General features: G+C 54.0%; 2 protein-coding genes across 2 annotated transcripts in view; one reads left to right on the forward strand and one right to left on the reverse strand.

Moving 5' to 3' along the window:
* Positions 1 to 988: 988 nt before the first annotated feature.
* On the reverse strand, positions 989 to 1579 carry LOC112645641 (basic proline-rich protein-like). The gene has a single exon (XM_025425306.1). It carries the CDS (start codon positions 1577 to 1579, stop codon positions 989 to 991), a length of 591 nt encoding a protein of 196 aa, XP_025281091.1.
* PARD6G (par-6 family cell polarity regulator gamma) overlaps positions 1424 to 12927 on the forward strand; it is an 81041-nt gene continuing 69537 nt past the window's right edge. The window contains exon 1 of the mRNA XM_025421918.3: positions 1424 to 1649. Within this exon, the coding sequence (XP_025277703.3) occupies positions 1578 to 1649 (72 nt within the window). The 5' untranslated portion in view covers positions 1424 to 1577. The remainder of the gene's footprint in view (positions 1650 to 12927) is intronic.

Genomic DNA, 12927 nt, shown 5'->3' on the forward strand with positions numbered 1-12927 from the left:
GTTGCCTGTGTTCTCCTCTAGGATTTTGATGGATTCTTGTCTCACATTTAGATCTTTCATCCATTTTGAGTTTATCTTTGTGTCTGGTGTAAGAGAATGGTCTAGTTTCATTCTTCTGCACGTGGATGTCCAATTTCCCCAGCAACTTTTATTGAAGAGACTGTCTTTTTTTCCAGGGGATAGTCTTTCCTGCTTTGTCAAATATTAGTTGACCATAGAGCTGAGGGTCCACTTCTGGATTCTCTATTCTGTTGCATTGATCTACATGTCTGTTTTTGTGCCAGTACCACACTGTCTTGATGACCACAGCTTTGTAGTACAACCTGAAATCTGGCATTGTGATGCCCCCAGATATGGTTTTCTTTTTTAAAATTCCCCTGGCTATTCGGGGTCTTTTCTGATTCCACACAGATCTTAAGATGATTTGTTCCAACTCTTTGAAGAAAGTCCATGGTATTTTGATAGGGATTGCCTTAAATGTGTAAATTGCCCTGGGTAACATTGACATTTTCACAATATTAATTCTTCCAATCCATGAGCATGGAATATTTTTCCATTTCTTTGTGTCTTTCTCAATTTCTTTCAGAAGTGTTCTATAGTTTTTAGGGTATAGATCCTTTACCTCTTTGGTTAGGTTTATTCCATCCACCTCCTAAGATATTCTTTATTCCACCGTCCTTGCAGAAGACTTTCTTTTCCAGGTAGGCCTAGAGGTGCTGCCGACCCTCTACTTCTACCTGTGTTAAAGTACGCCTTAGGAGTTGGCCTCCCTGCAGAACCTGGCAGCTAGTATGGACAGCTGGAGCCAAGCCACTATTGGTTCCCGTATCGCCCAAGATAACGGCAAAAATCGGCCCAAATTAGAACCCTCCCCTGGTCATCTAGTGGAGGTAAACAGAATCACGGTGGGGGCGCGCATGACACAGAAGTTGCAGGTGCCCAGGTGGGAACGCTGCGCCCGGGGTCGGTGCAAGCTTCTCCCAGCGGCTCAGTATTGCGCTGACAGAGACGCGCACCTCCCGGGGAGGCGGTGGCCTCGGGGCGGGGGCGGGGCCTGGGACGCGGGGCGGAGCCAGGATCCTCTGGACTCGTGGGGCGCGTCCTCGGGGAATGGGGCGGGGATGGGTGGGCGGGCGGACCCTCGGGGCGCGGGGCGGGGACTGTGGCCCGGGTCTTCAGGCGCGGGCGGGACGCGGGCGCTTGGAGCTTTGGGGGCGGGTCCTGGGGGGCGTGGAGTGGGGGTTGGCAGCGGGTCCCGGGGACGCGGGGCGGGACGTGGGTCCTTGGGGCTCGTGGGGCAGGACTGGGGGCGGGTCCTCGGGGCGGCGCGCGCCGGCGTCCGCCCACCCCCGACCCGGCTCCTCCCGCGCGCGGCCCCTGGATCCCGAGGCGCGCGGCCAGCCCAGCTCGGGCCGCCGCACTCCGAGCGGCTGGGGCGGCCGAGCGAGCGCGGGCCGGGCTGGGCCGGAGCCGGGGCCGGGGCCGGGGCCGGGGCGGGGGGCGCCGCCCCCACCGTCCTCCTGCGGCCCCCGGAGCGGGGAGCCAGGGCGACGACGAGGCTGAGCGCGGCCGGAACCATGAATCGGAGTTTCCACAAGTCTCAGATTCTGCGCTTCTACGACTGCAGCGCGGTGGAAGTCAAGAGCAAGGTGAGCCGGAGCCCGAGCCGCGGTCTGCGCCCCCCTGCGAATGAATGAGCGGCCGCGGGGCGCCGGGCGCTGCGGGAGGGGCCGCGGCTGGCGACAACTTTGGGGCGCGGGCGCCGCGGCGGGGTGCACGCGGGTCCCCCCGCCCTTCCCGCCCCTCCCGCCCCTCCCGCCCCTGCACCGACACAAAGCCCGGCAGCCCGGGGTGCAGCTGGGGCCCGGCGCCGAGAGGGCCGCGCCGGCTCCGGACCCCGCGGGAGCCGCTCTTTTGTTCCACGAGCGGGAGGCGACCCGGCGCGCAGCACGGTGGGGGGCGGCGTTTCCGGGGCGACCCGGGGACTTCTCAGAGCGGGGCGGTCGCGAGCCCGGGGGGCCCGGGCCGGGGGGAGCCGGGCCGCGCCTCCCCTGTGGCTGCGGAGAAGCCTCGGAGCCGGCAGGGCGCGGGCGCGGGCGAGGGCGCGGGCGAGGGCGCGGGCGCGGGCGCGGCCGGCCGGACCCCCAGCCCCGCGGGCGCGCCCCAGGCCCAGGCTCTCCCGGCGCGCCCGCGGGGGCCCCTCCCGCTGCCCGCGCCCCGGCCCGAGCGTGCCCCAACTTGCGGGCTGCTGTGAGCGTTCGGGTAATTGGCTGATAGGATCTGGCGCTTCTGCCCTTTGCAGAGGCGGCTGCGAGGCTGCGCTTTTGTCTGCGAGGGTCTTGGCTGCAGTTTGTTCAGGGTCCCGGAGGAGGGGGCTCCTCGGGCTCTCCGCTGTGCTGCTGCTCGGGAGTCGGCCCTCTCGCCCTTTCTCTGTGCCTCCCGCCTCGGGGAAAGGGAGGCGGAGCGGCCTGAGGGGCGGGCGGGAGCGGGGCTCCGACCCCCAACCCCGCGCGGGGCGGTGGTGCCTGAGGAGCCCAGTTCGGCCGGCTCCCGCCCAGGCCACCCCTGCCGGCCGAGGGCAAGGGAGTCCTTGGGCAAGGGATTTACAGGGCATCTGCCGAGGGTGGGGGGCGGCTTCTCTGCGATGAACCCTGAGTTGCAGGATTTCATTCTCATCTTGGGGAGACAGTTTCTTTATGAACTCCTCGCTTCTGTTAAGGTCGCAGCCTTCCCCCAACGCTAATTCCGTGATCTGTGCCCGGAACTCTCCCCTTTGGCCCAGGAGTGCCCCCACCCTCCCAGATCAAATGTGCCCGCTGTGAGTTACTGAGGGAAGAAGCCGCAAGCCTGGGTGGGAGCTCCACACGACTGCTGGTTTCTTTAACAGGCTTGGGAATGTGGCTGATGAGAGCTTTGACCACTACCATAGGCACTGAGCACATGTGGTGGGTCTTTTTAAGTTTGTTTGTTTGTTTTTTTTCTTTCTGAGATCATCATGGATTCACAGGCAGTTGTAGGAAGAACACAAGAGACTCCCCTGACCTGCACATTCGTGGTGTTACCAGCAAGCTCAGTGGAGATACAGAACCCTTCCATCAAGGGTAGCTCCTGCTGCTCTCCCACTGGCTATTTGATTCTAAGTGTAAATTGACTAACAAAGAACACTTTTCCTGAGTCACACAAGCCACACTCCTCGTGCACCGTGCACCGTGCACCGTAGCTACATGCACTTTGCGGTGGCTCTGAAGGATCAATCTAGAAGGACCCATCTGGAGGCAGTGCCCTTAATCCACAGTTCTGGACCGCTGGGATCATGCAGGCTGCTGGGAGGTAGAGAGGAAGCGCCTGTCTCTGTCTTCCCTCCAGAAGGGGAGTGGGGGCAGTGGATGCCCTGGCTGCCCAGCAGGCTGCCTCAGACTGCCCCCTCTAGCTCCCTAGTCAAAAAAGGGGGCTTGGGTTCAGGTTCAGATACAGTAAATGTTCCCCTGAAGGTGAGTGGCAGAGCTGGGGTTTTTGTTGAATTTGGGAGCATCCCTGGAAGGGCCAGACCAACATGCGTGGGCCCTGCTGAACGGGCTAGTTCAGCACACCCACCATTTTGGATGTTGGGGCTTGCCTTGCCGTTTGTCCAAAGTCTTCCTGGCTCTTCCCTCTGTGTACACCTTCCCACTGACCCCCTAAAAAATTAGTATTTGCTACCATGGAATCCATCTCTGCTGGGAGCATTTACTGCAGCTGCTGTTGTCAAAATACAGGAAGCAAAACTTTGTGATGATGATGTCTTTATTCATGTTAAATGTAGTGCCCGAACGCCTGGGTTTGCCTGTGGCAAAAGTGAGGCTGGGGGCTGAGTCCAGCCAGGTCTGTTGCCTACTCCTCTTGGGAGTTTTCAGGAAAGTCATTTGACCCTTCAGAGCCTCCATTATTTCATCTGTAAAATGGGCATTGTTCCCATTCTGCTTACCTCCCAAGACAAAATGAGTTGATGTGAAAGCACTTTGGAGGGCAGCCCAGGTGGCTCAGTGGTTTAGCGCCACCCTCAGCCCAGGGCCTGATCCTGGAGACCCGGGATCGAGTCCCACGTCAAGCTCCTGTATGGAGCCTGCTTCTTCTCCCTCTGCCTGTATCTCTGCCTCTCTCTCTGTGTGTCTCTCTCATGAATAAATAAATAATATCTTTAAAGAAAAGAAAAGAAAGCACTTTGGAAGCTGCAGAGTGACTGCTATTCAGGATTCTATGACATTTCAGGACATTGGGTCTGAATTCACCTCTCGTCCTCTCAGAACTTTTGCCCATATGCCACAGGTCATCAGCTTCCAAAGCCTTGAGGACACCATCTTTCCCCGGTGGCTCTCCCCCATCACATAGGCCCTTCCATTTCCCGACACCTCTGCTTTAGTACTTGTGACTCCTCTGCTCTTCCCCAAACCAGCAGGATGCACCTCAGACCCTCGGTCTGGTTTGAGGCCCCCGCTTCCCACCTGTGGTTAGACCTGCTGTGTGAGGGGAGAGGCTGTGTGCAGGTGTGGCCACGGGTGTCAGGGCCCGGGAAGCAGGAGGAGCAGTACGAGGGCTGAGTCTGCAAGGGGCAAAGCGATCACAGAGGACTCTAGCTGTGAGAAGGAGTACGGGACCCTCTGTCAGCCATGTGCCCCCTTGCAGCCCCTGCCTTCTAGTCGAGCCTCACTCTGCTCTCTTAGCCTGGTGGTCTGTTTGCCCTGGTGATGTGGCCCTCCCCCGCCTGAGAGCCACATCAGATTCTGAGAATCTGCCCTGTGCGCCTGCCCTCTCCTGCAGATCCATCGAGATGTCACCTCCAGGCCGGACAGGCTCTCTCCGTCCTCTGACCCCTTCTGGTCTCTTCTTTAAGGGCCTGCCGTGTGCCCTGTGTGGGGGGAGATGTGATGTGAGGGCTTTCACTCCAGCATGTGCTGCTTTGTTTAAATCATGTTGGGGGCTTTCCTGGATTCTAAATAAATACATTGTCATTGCTGAATGTTTAGAACCCATATCAGGCACAAAGTGGGCTCATTCTCCCATCCCAAACTGGCTGCCCCTCAGTGCTGCTGCTTTCCTTGTGTTTTCTGTGCACATATGCATGCCTACAACTCTTACAGAATCAGGATCACATTTTACAGGCATCTTATTCTATAGCTTGCTTCCCCCACTTCAGCTTAACACTGCAAGTGTTTTCTCATGGCATTAGTATTTTATAAAAAACATATTTTTAAAATTATGACCTAGTATTCTATCTTATGTGTAAACCATGATTAATTTAACCAGGATCCTATTTGGGTCATTTCCAGTTTTTTTCTACAATAAGCAATGCTGTGAAAAACATCTTTGTGCTCAAACTTCTACGTAAACATTATATACAGAGTAAGTAGAGATATGTTACATGAAGGATATAAAGAGCTACTGGTTCTATTAAGTTGGTGCAGAACTCATTATTTCCTCAAGACAAACTCCTGGAAGTGTAGTTACTATGTTAAAAGGATGCACATTTTGAAGACTTTAAATATATATTGCTAAATTTTCTTGCAGAAAAGCTCTTCTGCAGATTTATATACTGTTTGGTGCCTGTCCATCGCTCTCTCTCCTCTCCTTCCAGTATTGCATATTTTTTTACTCTTTCCTGTTAGATAAGTGGAACCTCCTCCCATTGTTTTAATCTGATCCTGAATTATTAGTGAATTGAACATTTTTATATTTGTGGGCTATTTATCTATTTTTAGGTATCTCTTTCTTTCCCACCTGTTTTTTTTTTTTTTTTTTTTCTGTTTGTGTTATTATTTTTTGTTGAGTTATAGGAACTGCTTGACGATAGATTTTCCATTCGGTGCTGAGGTTACAGGGTTTCAGCCACACATTTCCCCTGATCCTCAGACCTTATCTCTGGCTTATGTGGCAGGTAAATGTCTGTCCATCTAAGGGGCGGGGGGCTGGGCCAGGCCCTCCCCATAGGCAACTGAGCACTTACCACCCATGGGCCAGCTGAGAACTGCCTAACACTGTTTGACTCACCCATGTATGTCAGCTACACCCTTTTAAGATTGCAGTTTTGTATGTGTGCATGTCTGTGCTCAGACAGGTTCGGTGACTTGATGTGGGAAGCTGCATCTGGAGGAGACTCTCACTAGGGACCCAGGTGGGCACCAGTGATGTTGATGTGGGTCTCTAGTAGGTAGTGAGCCCTATGACCTCTCCCAAGGGGACACCCCAGCTAGCCAGGGACTCAGACCCTTTCCTAGGAACCATGGAATTTCAGATAGTTCTCCCAGTTTCAGGGAAGGGGTGTCAAGGATTAGAAGATGTAACCATTCAAGGTATCAGAAGCTCTAACGTTTGTGAATCGTGTCTAGAATCATCCTGACCCTTCCCATGAATGGGCCTCCCAATGGTCAGAGACAAGCAACCAGGGAGCTTGGAATGGCGGCTACAGAAGCATCCATTACCACAGTGGTTAAAGGAAGCATCAGGGTTAGTGTCAGACTCGTTCAGCTGGCTGTGTACATGTTTACTGGCTGAGCACTTCCTCTTGGCAAATTATACTCTTCTGTGAACCTGGGGAGCCATGGGAGTGTTAGCCTCCCACTGGGGATATACAGAAGGTCCAGGCTGGACACTGCCGTCTGTGTGTTGGTTGTACTTAGAAGTGTTTAAGATGATAACCATCTGCCCCAATATATATGTGTGTATATATGCCTGAATGTCTGAATACATTGCAACTGCAAATAATATTTCATTAGCCTCCATCACAACCCTGCCAGATGGGTTCTCTTATCACCACCATAATACAAGAGAGAACACTAAGGAGTTACATGAAGCTGCCAAGGTCAGAGAGCAGTCTGGCTCCAGGGTGGATGTTGTTTGCCATGAATGTCTGTGGCCACTGGGGAAGGAGGCCTTCCTCTGACAGGCCCTGAATCCAGGTCCAGGTATTGATGAAGGGGTCCCTAGCTGGCCTTGTGTAGAATGAGACAAGCTCTTGTGCTTTGGGGCAAGAGGTTCTGTGTTTCTTACTTAACTGCAGCAGGTTCTGTGGCTTGGTCTCAAGGGAAGTCCTCTGTATTCAGTACTGTCCTTAAAGGTCTGATTCTCCCATGTGTCAGTCCATTCATTTATTCGTTTATTCATTTACTGAGCAGCCACTATGTGTCAGGCATGGGGCTTGTCCTGGGAACAAAGATAGTCAAGATAGACAGTATCTCCTCCATAGGAACCTACCATCCAGTGAAAGTTTGGTCTGGCAAGTGAGAAGTGGGGGGCAGGGTCTTTCATTCTAATGTCCAAAGCGTCACCACTTCACATCTCCCTGAGCTCAGAGGTTTCCTCTGCCCTCCCAGCAAGACCTGTTGTGGTACTCAGGCTCCAGAACCAGTCCTGCCCATGTTCTACATCAGCGATGTCGAAGTCGGCTATGGTTGCTTTGAGATTAGTCAGAGCACCTTCTGCCCTCGTGCTTCCAGAAGCAGCTGGGCTCTGGCCTCCACTTTTCCCCATCTGGGGGAGGCCAGTTCAGAAAGTTAGCTGCATTTCTGAGAAGGATGCTCCAAAGAAAAACTCAGCACCTAAAGTGTGAAGAACAGTGTTTTGCATAGAGGAGGGACCCCATAAATATTGGTTGGGTTGAATTCAGATAAGGAATAACGCGATTTTCCCAATAGCTATCAGTTCAGAAGTTGTTAGGATACCTCAGAAAAGAACTATGTTTTGAGGTTGGCCAGCAAATCTTGACTCACCACTGGGATTATTCCTAGGGACCTCAGAGAGGGGTCAGCGGCCTGGTCCCTTCCTGCTCCCTGCCGTGGAGGAAAGAACAGACAAAAGCAGGGAGAAAATGAATTGCACAAAAAAAGAGAGAAACTTTGAAAGTAAAAAGGAAATTGATTTAAAAGTCCATGTTGCTATTCTGCACTGTTGGTGTCTGCTGACTTATTTGGTGTTTGATTACAGGCGAAGAGCTCTAGGGGCACAGCCTGCAGCCCCTCCTCAAAGCATCTCCAGGATCAGGGTTCATACCCCTTCCTTGTCGGACCATCAGCTCTATGTGCTTCCCCCTGCAGAGTCCCCTGGGCAACCCAGTGCTACCTATAGATAGGGCAGGAAGCACAGGATACTCACCATCCTGGCTGTGACATCAGCTACCATCCATTCCTTTTGTGGTCTGTCCCCTAATTTCAGTTCTCGGGGTCCAGGGGTGTGTCTCCCACACCCCACTATCCGTCTTTCTCTCTCTCTTCCCAATGCTGTGTTCCTTGCTGGGACTCTGAGCAGGTGCTTGCTGGACGGCTCCCCTCTGTATCCCCCACCGGAGCATCCGCTCTGTATTTTAGGATGTGTGTGTTGCATTTTACTTGGGGGGAGAAAAAAAGCTTTTGCTGCTTACAGAGTTTGAAAACCGCCCTGGGCCTTGTGCATGGCTCAGCCCAGTTAAATCCTTGCTGTGTCTCCTGCCCATGCTCCACAGGCTGACCTTCTTACAACCCACCCCTGTCCTAGTCTTGCTCTACCTCAGGGCTGAAACAGCCTTTGCAGAGGCTGTTCCAGACCTCCTTAATGTGGTGGGGCACACCCAGTGACCACTATGCCGATCAAAGTATGGAACATTCCAGTATCCGGGAAGATTCCACCCCCATTGTAAACACCATCAGGGTTTCTGTCACCAAAGATAAATGTGCTGGTTGATGGGCATGACGTAGGCTACATCCATGTTGTGTGCAACCGCCTGTGTAGATGGTGCTTCACGCTGCACCCATGTCCTTTGGTGGTTGTGTACATGAGTGCCTCTTGGTGCACGCACCCATGCTTTTCGCTAGCCTTTTGTGATGCTGCTATACTCCCATGCCAGGAGACATCGAGCAGGCCTGGGTGGCCTTGGTTAGTCTAACCCACATTCTGGGGTGGCTGTTTTCTACTCCAGCCCTGGAGTAGACTGTTTTTAGGGGGAGTGGCTGCTGTAGGAGGTCTGGCCATTTGGGAATCCTGAAGGCCTTGAACCATAATGTATTAAGTATTTATTGATTAATAAATCAGGAAGAGATTCCTTGTCTTGTAGAATTTAAGGTTCCCACATGACTCCTTGGTTCCAGTTGCTGTTGTCATGCCTTTCCTGGCTTTCCTTTGGTCCAAACCAAAGGCCCATGGGCCCATCTGGTGAGCCTGGTATTGTGGGAGAAGCTGAGACTCCAGATGAGCAGTGATGGACCTGGGGCCTCTTGATGGGTCCTCAGGCATCTCATGCTCAGGCTCTTCAATGAGGATGGGAAGTGTCCCTTTTAGAAAGTGTCTGAGCTTCACATGTGGAACAAAGACCCATGAGCAGCCTCCAGCTGGGTGGGCCGGGGATACCGGTGGACATAAGAACTTTAAGCCTTCCCCCTGAGTGGTTGGCTATTGCCCCACAGCTCTGTACCCTCACACACCTGCAGATGTTGACAGTCATGGCGAAGCCACCAGTAGGGCTTTGTCTGCTCCACCTAAAAGTTCTACCTAGACAGCAAGTATATTCTCCATTTTCTCACAGCGGCATACTTGCCAAAAGGCGGGTTAGGCACTGGTCAGTCAGTGGACCTCTCTCAGAGCCTCTGCTTCTGAGACAGGCTTGGGACAGACGAGGAGCCTCTGTTGGGGGATATGTGCTTTGTGGAAGGACCCTGAGGTCCCCAGTAAGGGCTGTGGAAGAGAATTGTGAGGGCCATCAGGGCTGCCGTGCTGGAGGGCTTTGGAGACTAAAGTAATGTCAGTATCCTGTTTTCCACAGCGTGGGGTCTGAGCCACTGGCTCCCTACCCACAAGTCCTGACCTCACTTCCCTCACTGGTTTGGAACAACAACGAGGTGTTACTATGGAACAAAACAAACTTCTGTGCCTCTAGGATGGTCCCTCCTGTGGATGAGGTGGGGGCACCCAACCTCTGGTCCCCTCAGGCCCATTAGTGACTGTGCAGGTGCAGGCATAAGGGGCACAGACTCCAACCTCACTGGGCCGTGCCCCTGTTGACTGGAAGGTGGTATAGGGGCTCTGCATATCTGCACAGTGGCAGCAGACATGGGTGTTAGGGACCCCCCTCCATTCCTCAGGAGATGAGCTGCCCTGGAGTCTCTTCTCACCATGAGCTTGGAGTGGCCTGTACTATCTCCCCACCACCCAAGCTGGGAGCAACCTCCCAGGGCTGTGGTCCCGCTGCCTATTGAGCACTGGTGCCTCCTCTCTGCCCAATGGGCTGAGGACTGGTCACAGCACTGCTGAGGATCAGCATCTGGCCCTCTTGGAGTGGCCAAGTGTTGTGCTGTGGGTGCTGCCCCTTGATTGTGTTTCTGGAAGGCATGCAGTCTCTGGGCTCCCTCTCTGCACCGGGAGCCTCGGTGATTCTGGTGGGAGCAGCTGCCACCAGGGTCACATCACCTGGAGGAGAGTCTAGGTGGGTGGGACCTTCCGTGTTCCAGTGATATCTCATGGTTACAACTCCCTTTCCTGGAGCATCAGCTGTGCTCGGCCTTCTGCCAGCACTCCCGCCAGGTCTTTACCACAGATGTTTTCCTTGAAGCTCATGACACCGTGTGCAAGGGTGGTGGAGAGGGGGACCCTGAGGTCTTGACCAGCCTGTTAGGTCACCTAACCAAGGTCCCAGCTAGAAGTGGCAAAAACAGGTCTTAAATCCTCAATTTCACATTATTCCCTGATTCTTCCTCCTGGAAAATAGACAACACCTACCTGCCTGAATGTGCTCTGAAGTCACATCCTCTATCCCTCCACCCTCTCCTGCACCACCTGGACACTGGCTCCAGGCTGTGCTGCTTCCTCAGTATCCCTCATGCATCCTGTGAAAGCCCCTGTCCTAGGCAGTGCCCTGAGCTCTGGCCATTGTGCACCATCTATTTGCTGGGAGATGGTGGGTACAGGGAGAACCTGACCACCTCTCCCACTTCCTCCTCTTTGCAGCTGCAGCTGTGCACAGAGTAGTACTGGCAACGCCCTAGGCCCTGGCACAGCTGGATATGTCACTGAGCAGATGCCCTTTGAATTGCATGGCTAGGGGTGCACAGCTGGGTTCTGAGCCTCCACCTGGAGCTGCGGCATTTGGGTCGTGCCCATGAGCACAGCTTTTCTCTTACAGAATCATACAAAAGTTGTTTCATTTGGAAAAATGGACCTGAGACATAGCTGCCTGCCAGTGATGAAAGGGGCAGGGCTGAAAGAAGCGGTGGCTTCTCAGAGACTGCGAAGGTAGCTCCACTGAGGAAGGACCTGCTGCTATCTGTGGTCCTCGGTGTGCTTATGACATCCATGTGTGTGAAAGGACTTGCTTTACTGTGTTTGCAAGTTTCAGGCTTTTTTTTTTTTTTTTTAAGATTTTATTTATTTATTTATTCATGAGAGAGAGAGAGGCAGAGGGAGAAGCCGGCTCCCTGTGGGGAGCCTGATGCGGGACTTGATCCCAGGACCCCGGGTCACACCCTGGGCTGAAGGCAGATGCTCAACTGCTGAGCCCCCTGGGCGCCCCACAAGTTTCAGGCTTTGAGGAGGACTCAGCCTGCGGCCATGTGAACACCTGTACACCATGCAGGTTCTCTAGGCACTCTGCTGAACAGTGGCCCTTTGCTGGGGCCACACACTCTCAGAATGGCACATGTGTGGGAGTCTCACAAAAACCCTATGAAAAATATATTTTTATCCCTTTGCTTTTACAAAGGAGGAAATAAGCTCAGAGAAGTCTGAATTATCCAAAGTCACACAGCCAGTAAGATGAGTCAGGAACTTGCCATCGCACAGCCTTGTGTCCAATGACTCTGCCTTCCCATCAGTGTTGCGGAGACACCACTGGTCCAGACCCCTCCTGCCTCAGCCCAGCCCCATCCCTGGAAACTGCCTCCTTTTCATGCACAGTGAGTTCATCCTGGGATGTGACCTTGCTTCTCTAGAGGGCCAGGGTCCCAAGCTTCTCCTGGAGTGGATTTCTGCTTCTGATAAGTCCCATGAAGGCAGGGACAGACAAGAAACCTGGCCTGAGCAGTCACTCCAGTCCCCCGGCTCCACCTCTCCTAGCAGCCCGGTGTCCTGCCCCTGGACCTCTACTCCTAGAGTAGTCTACCTGCTGCACCTGCTGACAGCCTGTCTTTGTCCACGCTGTCAGAGGTCCAGGCGCCCCTTCCTCCCTGGGGAGTCTACTCCCAATGGGGCATCCTGGTGTTACATCCACAGGGTGTACTCGCTCCACCACTGGAGCTCTTGCACTCTTTTCTGCATTCCCCCCGGTACTAGCGTCGGTTCCTCCATTTACTACCCTCGCGGTTGTGATCAGGGATCAGGTCCTTCCAGGTCTCAGTAGCCTGGCCTTTACAATGGGACCAGTGACACTTCCCAGTGGCTCTTACTATTAAAGAGGAGAGCTTTTGCACAAAGCGTGGCACTGACCCTGTCTCCTCTGCCATGCTGGAAATCCCTGCCACACAGAAGCCACAGACTTGTCCCTAAGGCTCTACGTCCTCCACTCTCAGTGCTGCCCCAGCCCTGCATTAACCAGAGTCGGTGCCCCAGACACAGATCGCACATACGGACTGGTGTGCGTGTCTGTGAGCAGAGGAGCACACATGGGACCTACAGCACGCACACACTCACCAAGGTGATCCAGGTGTATTGGGTTCTCCGTCCTCAGCAGCCTCACAAAGGATGTGGTGCCCGTCTGAGCAGTTCTGTGGCTACTCGTGTCTGTGCCATCATCACTCCAGACTCCAGATCAGGGTGGGTGGATGGGGCACAGGAAGGGGCTGGGCTCTGTGCTCAGCTCCGCCCCATCTGACTCACAGGTCTGTGGCCTGATTTTAAACTGTCCCAACATGTCAGCCCAGGAAGTCGTCCCCTGGCGGGGTCCCACGCTCCAACAGATGCCACACGAGCATAACAGCCTGTGGTTCCTGATCATTC

The sequence above is a fragment of the Canis lupus genome, chromosome 1 (assembly GCF_003254725.2).
Source record: "Canis lupus dingo isolate Sandy chromosome 1, ASM325472v2, whole genome shotgun sequence".
NCBI classification, from domain to species: Eukaryota; Metazoa; Chordata; class Mammalia; order Carnivora; family Canidae; genus Canis; species Canis lupus.

What these genes read in the sequence shown, in the direction of transcription:
- LOC112645641 (XM_025425306.1), bottom strand. Translation starts at nt 1,579, where the DNA reads ATGGTTCCGGCCGCGCTCAGCCTCGTCGTCGCCCTGGCTCCCCGCTCC.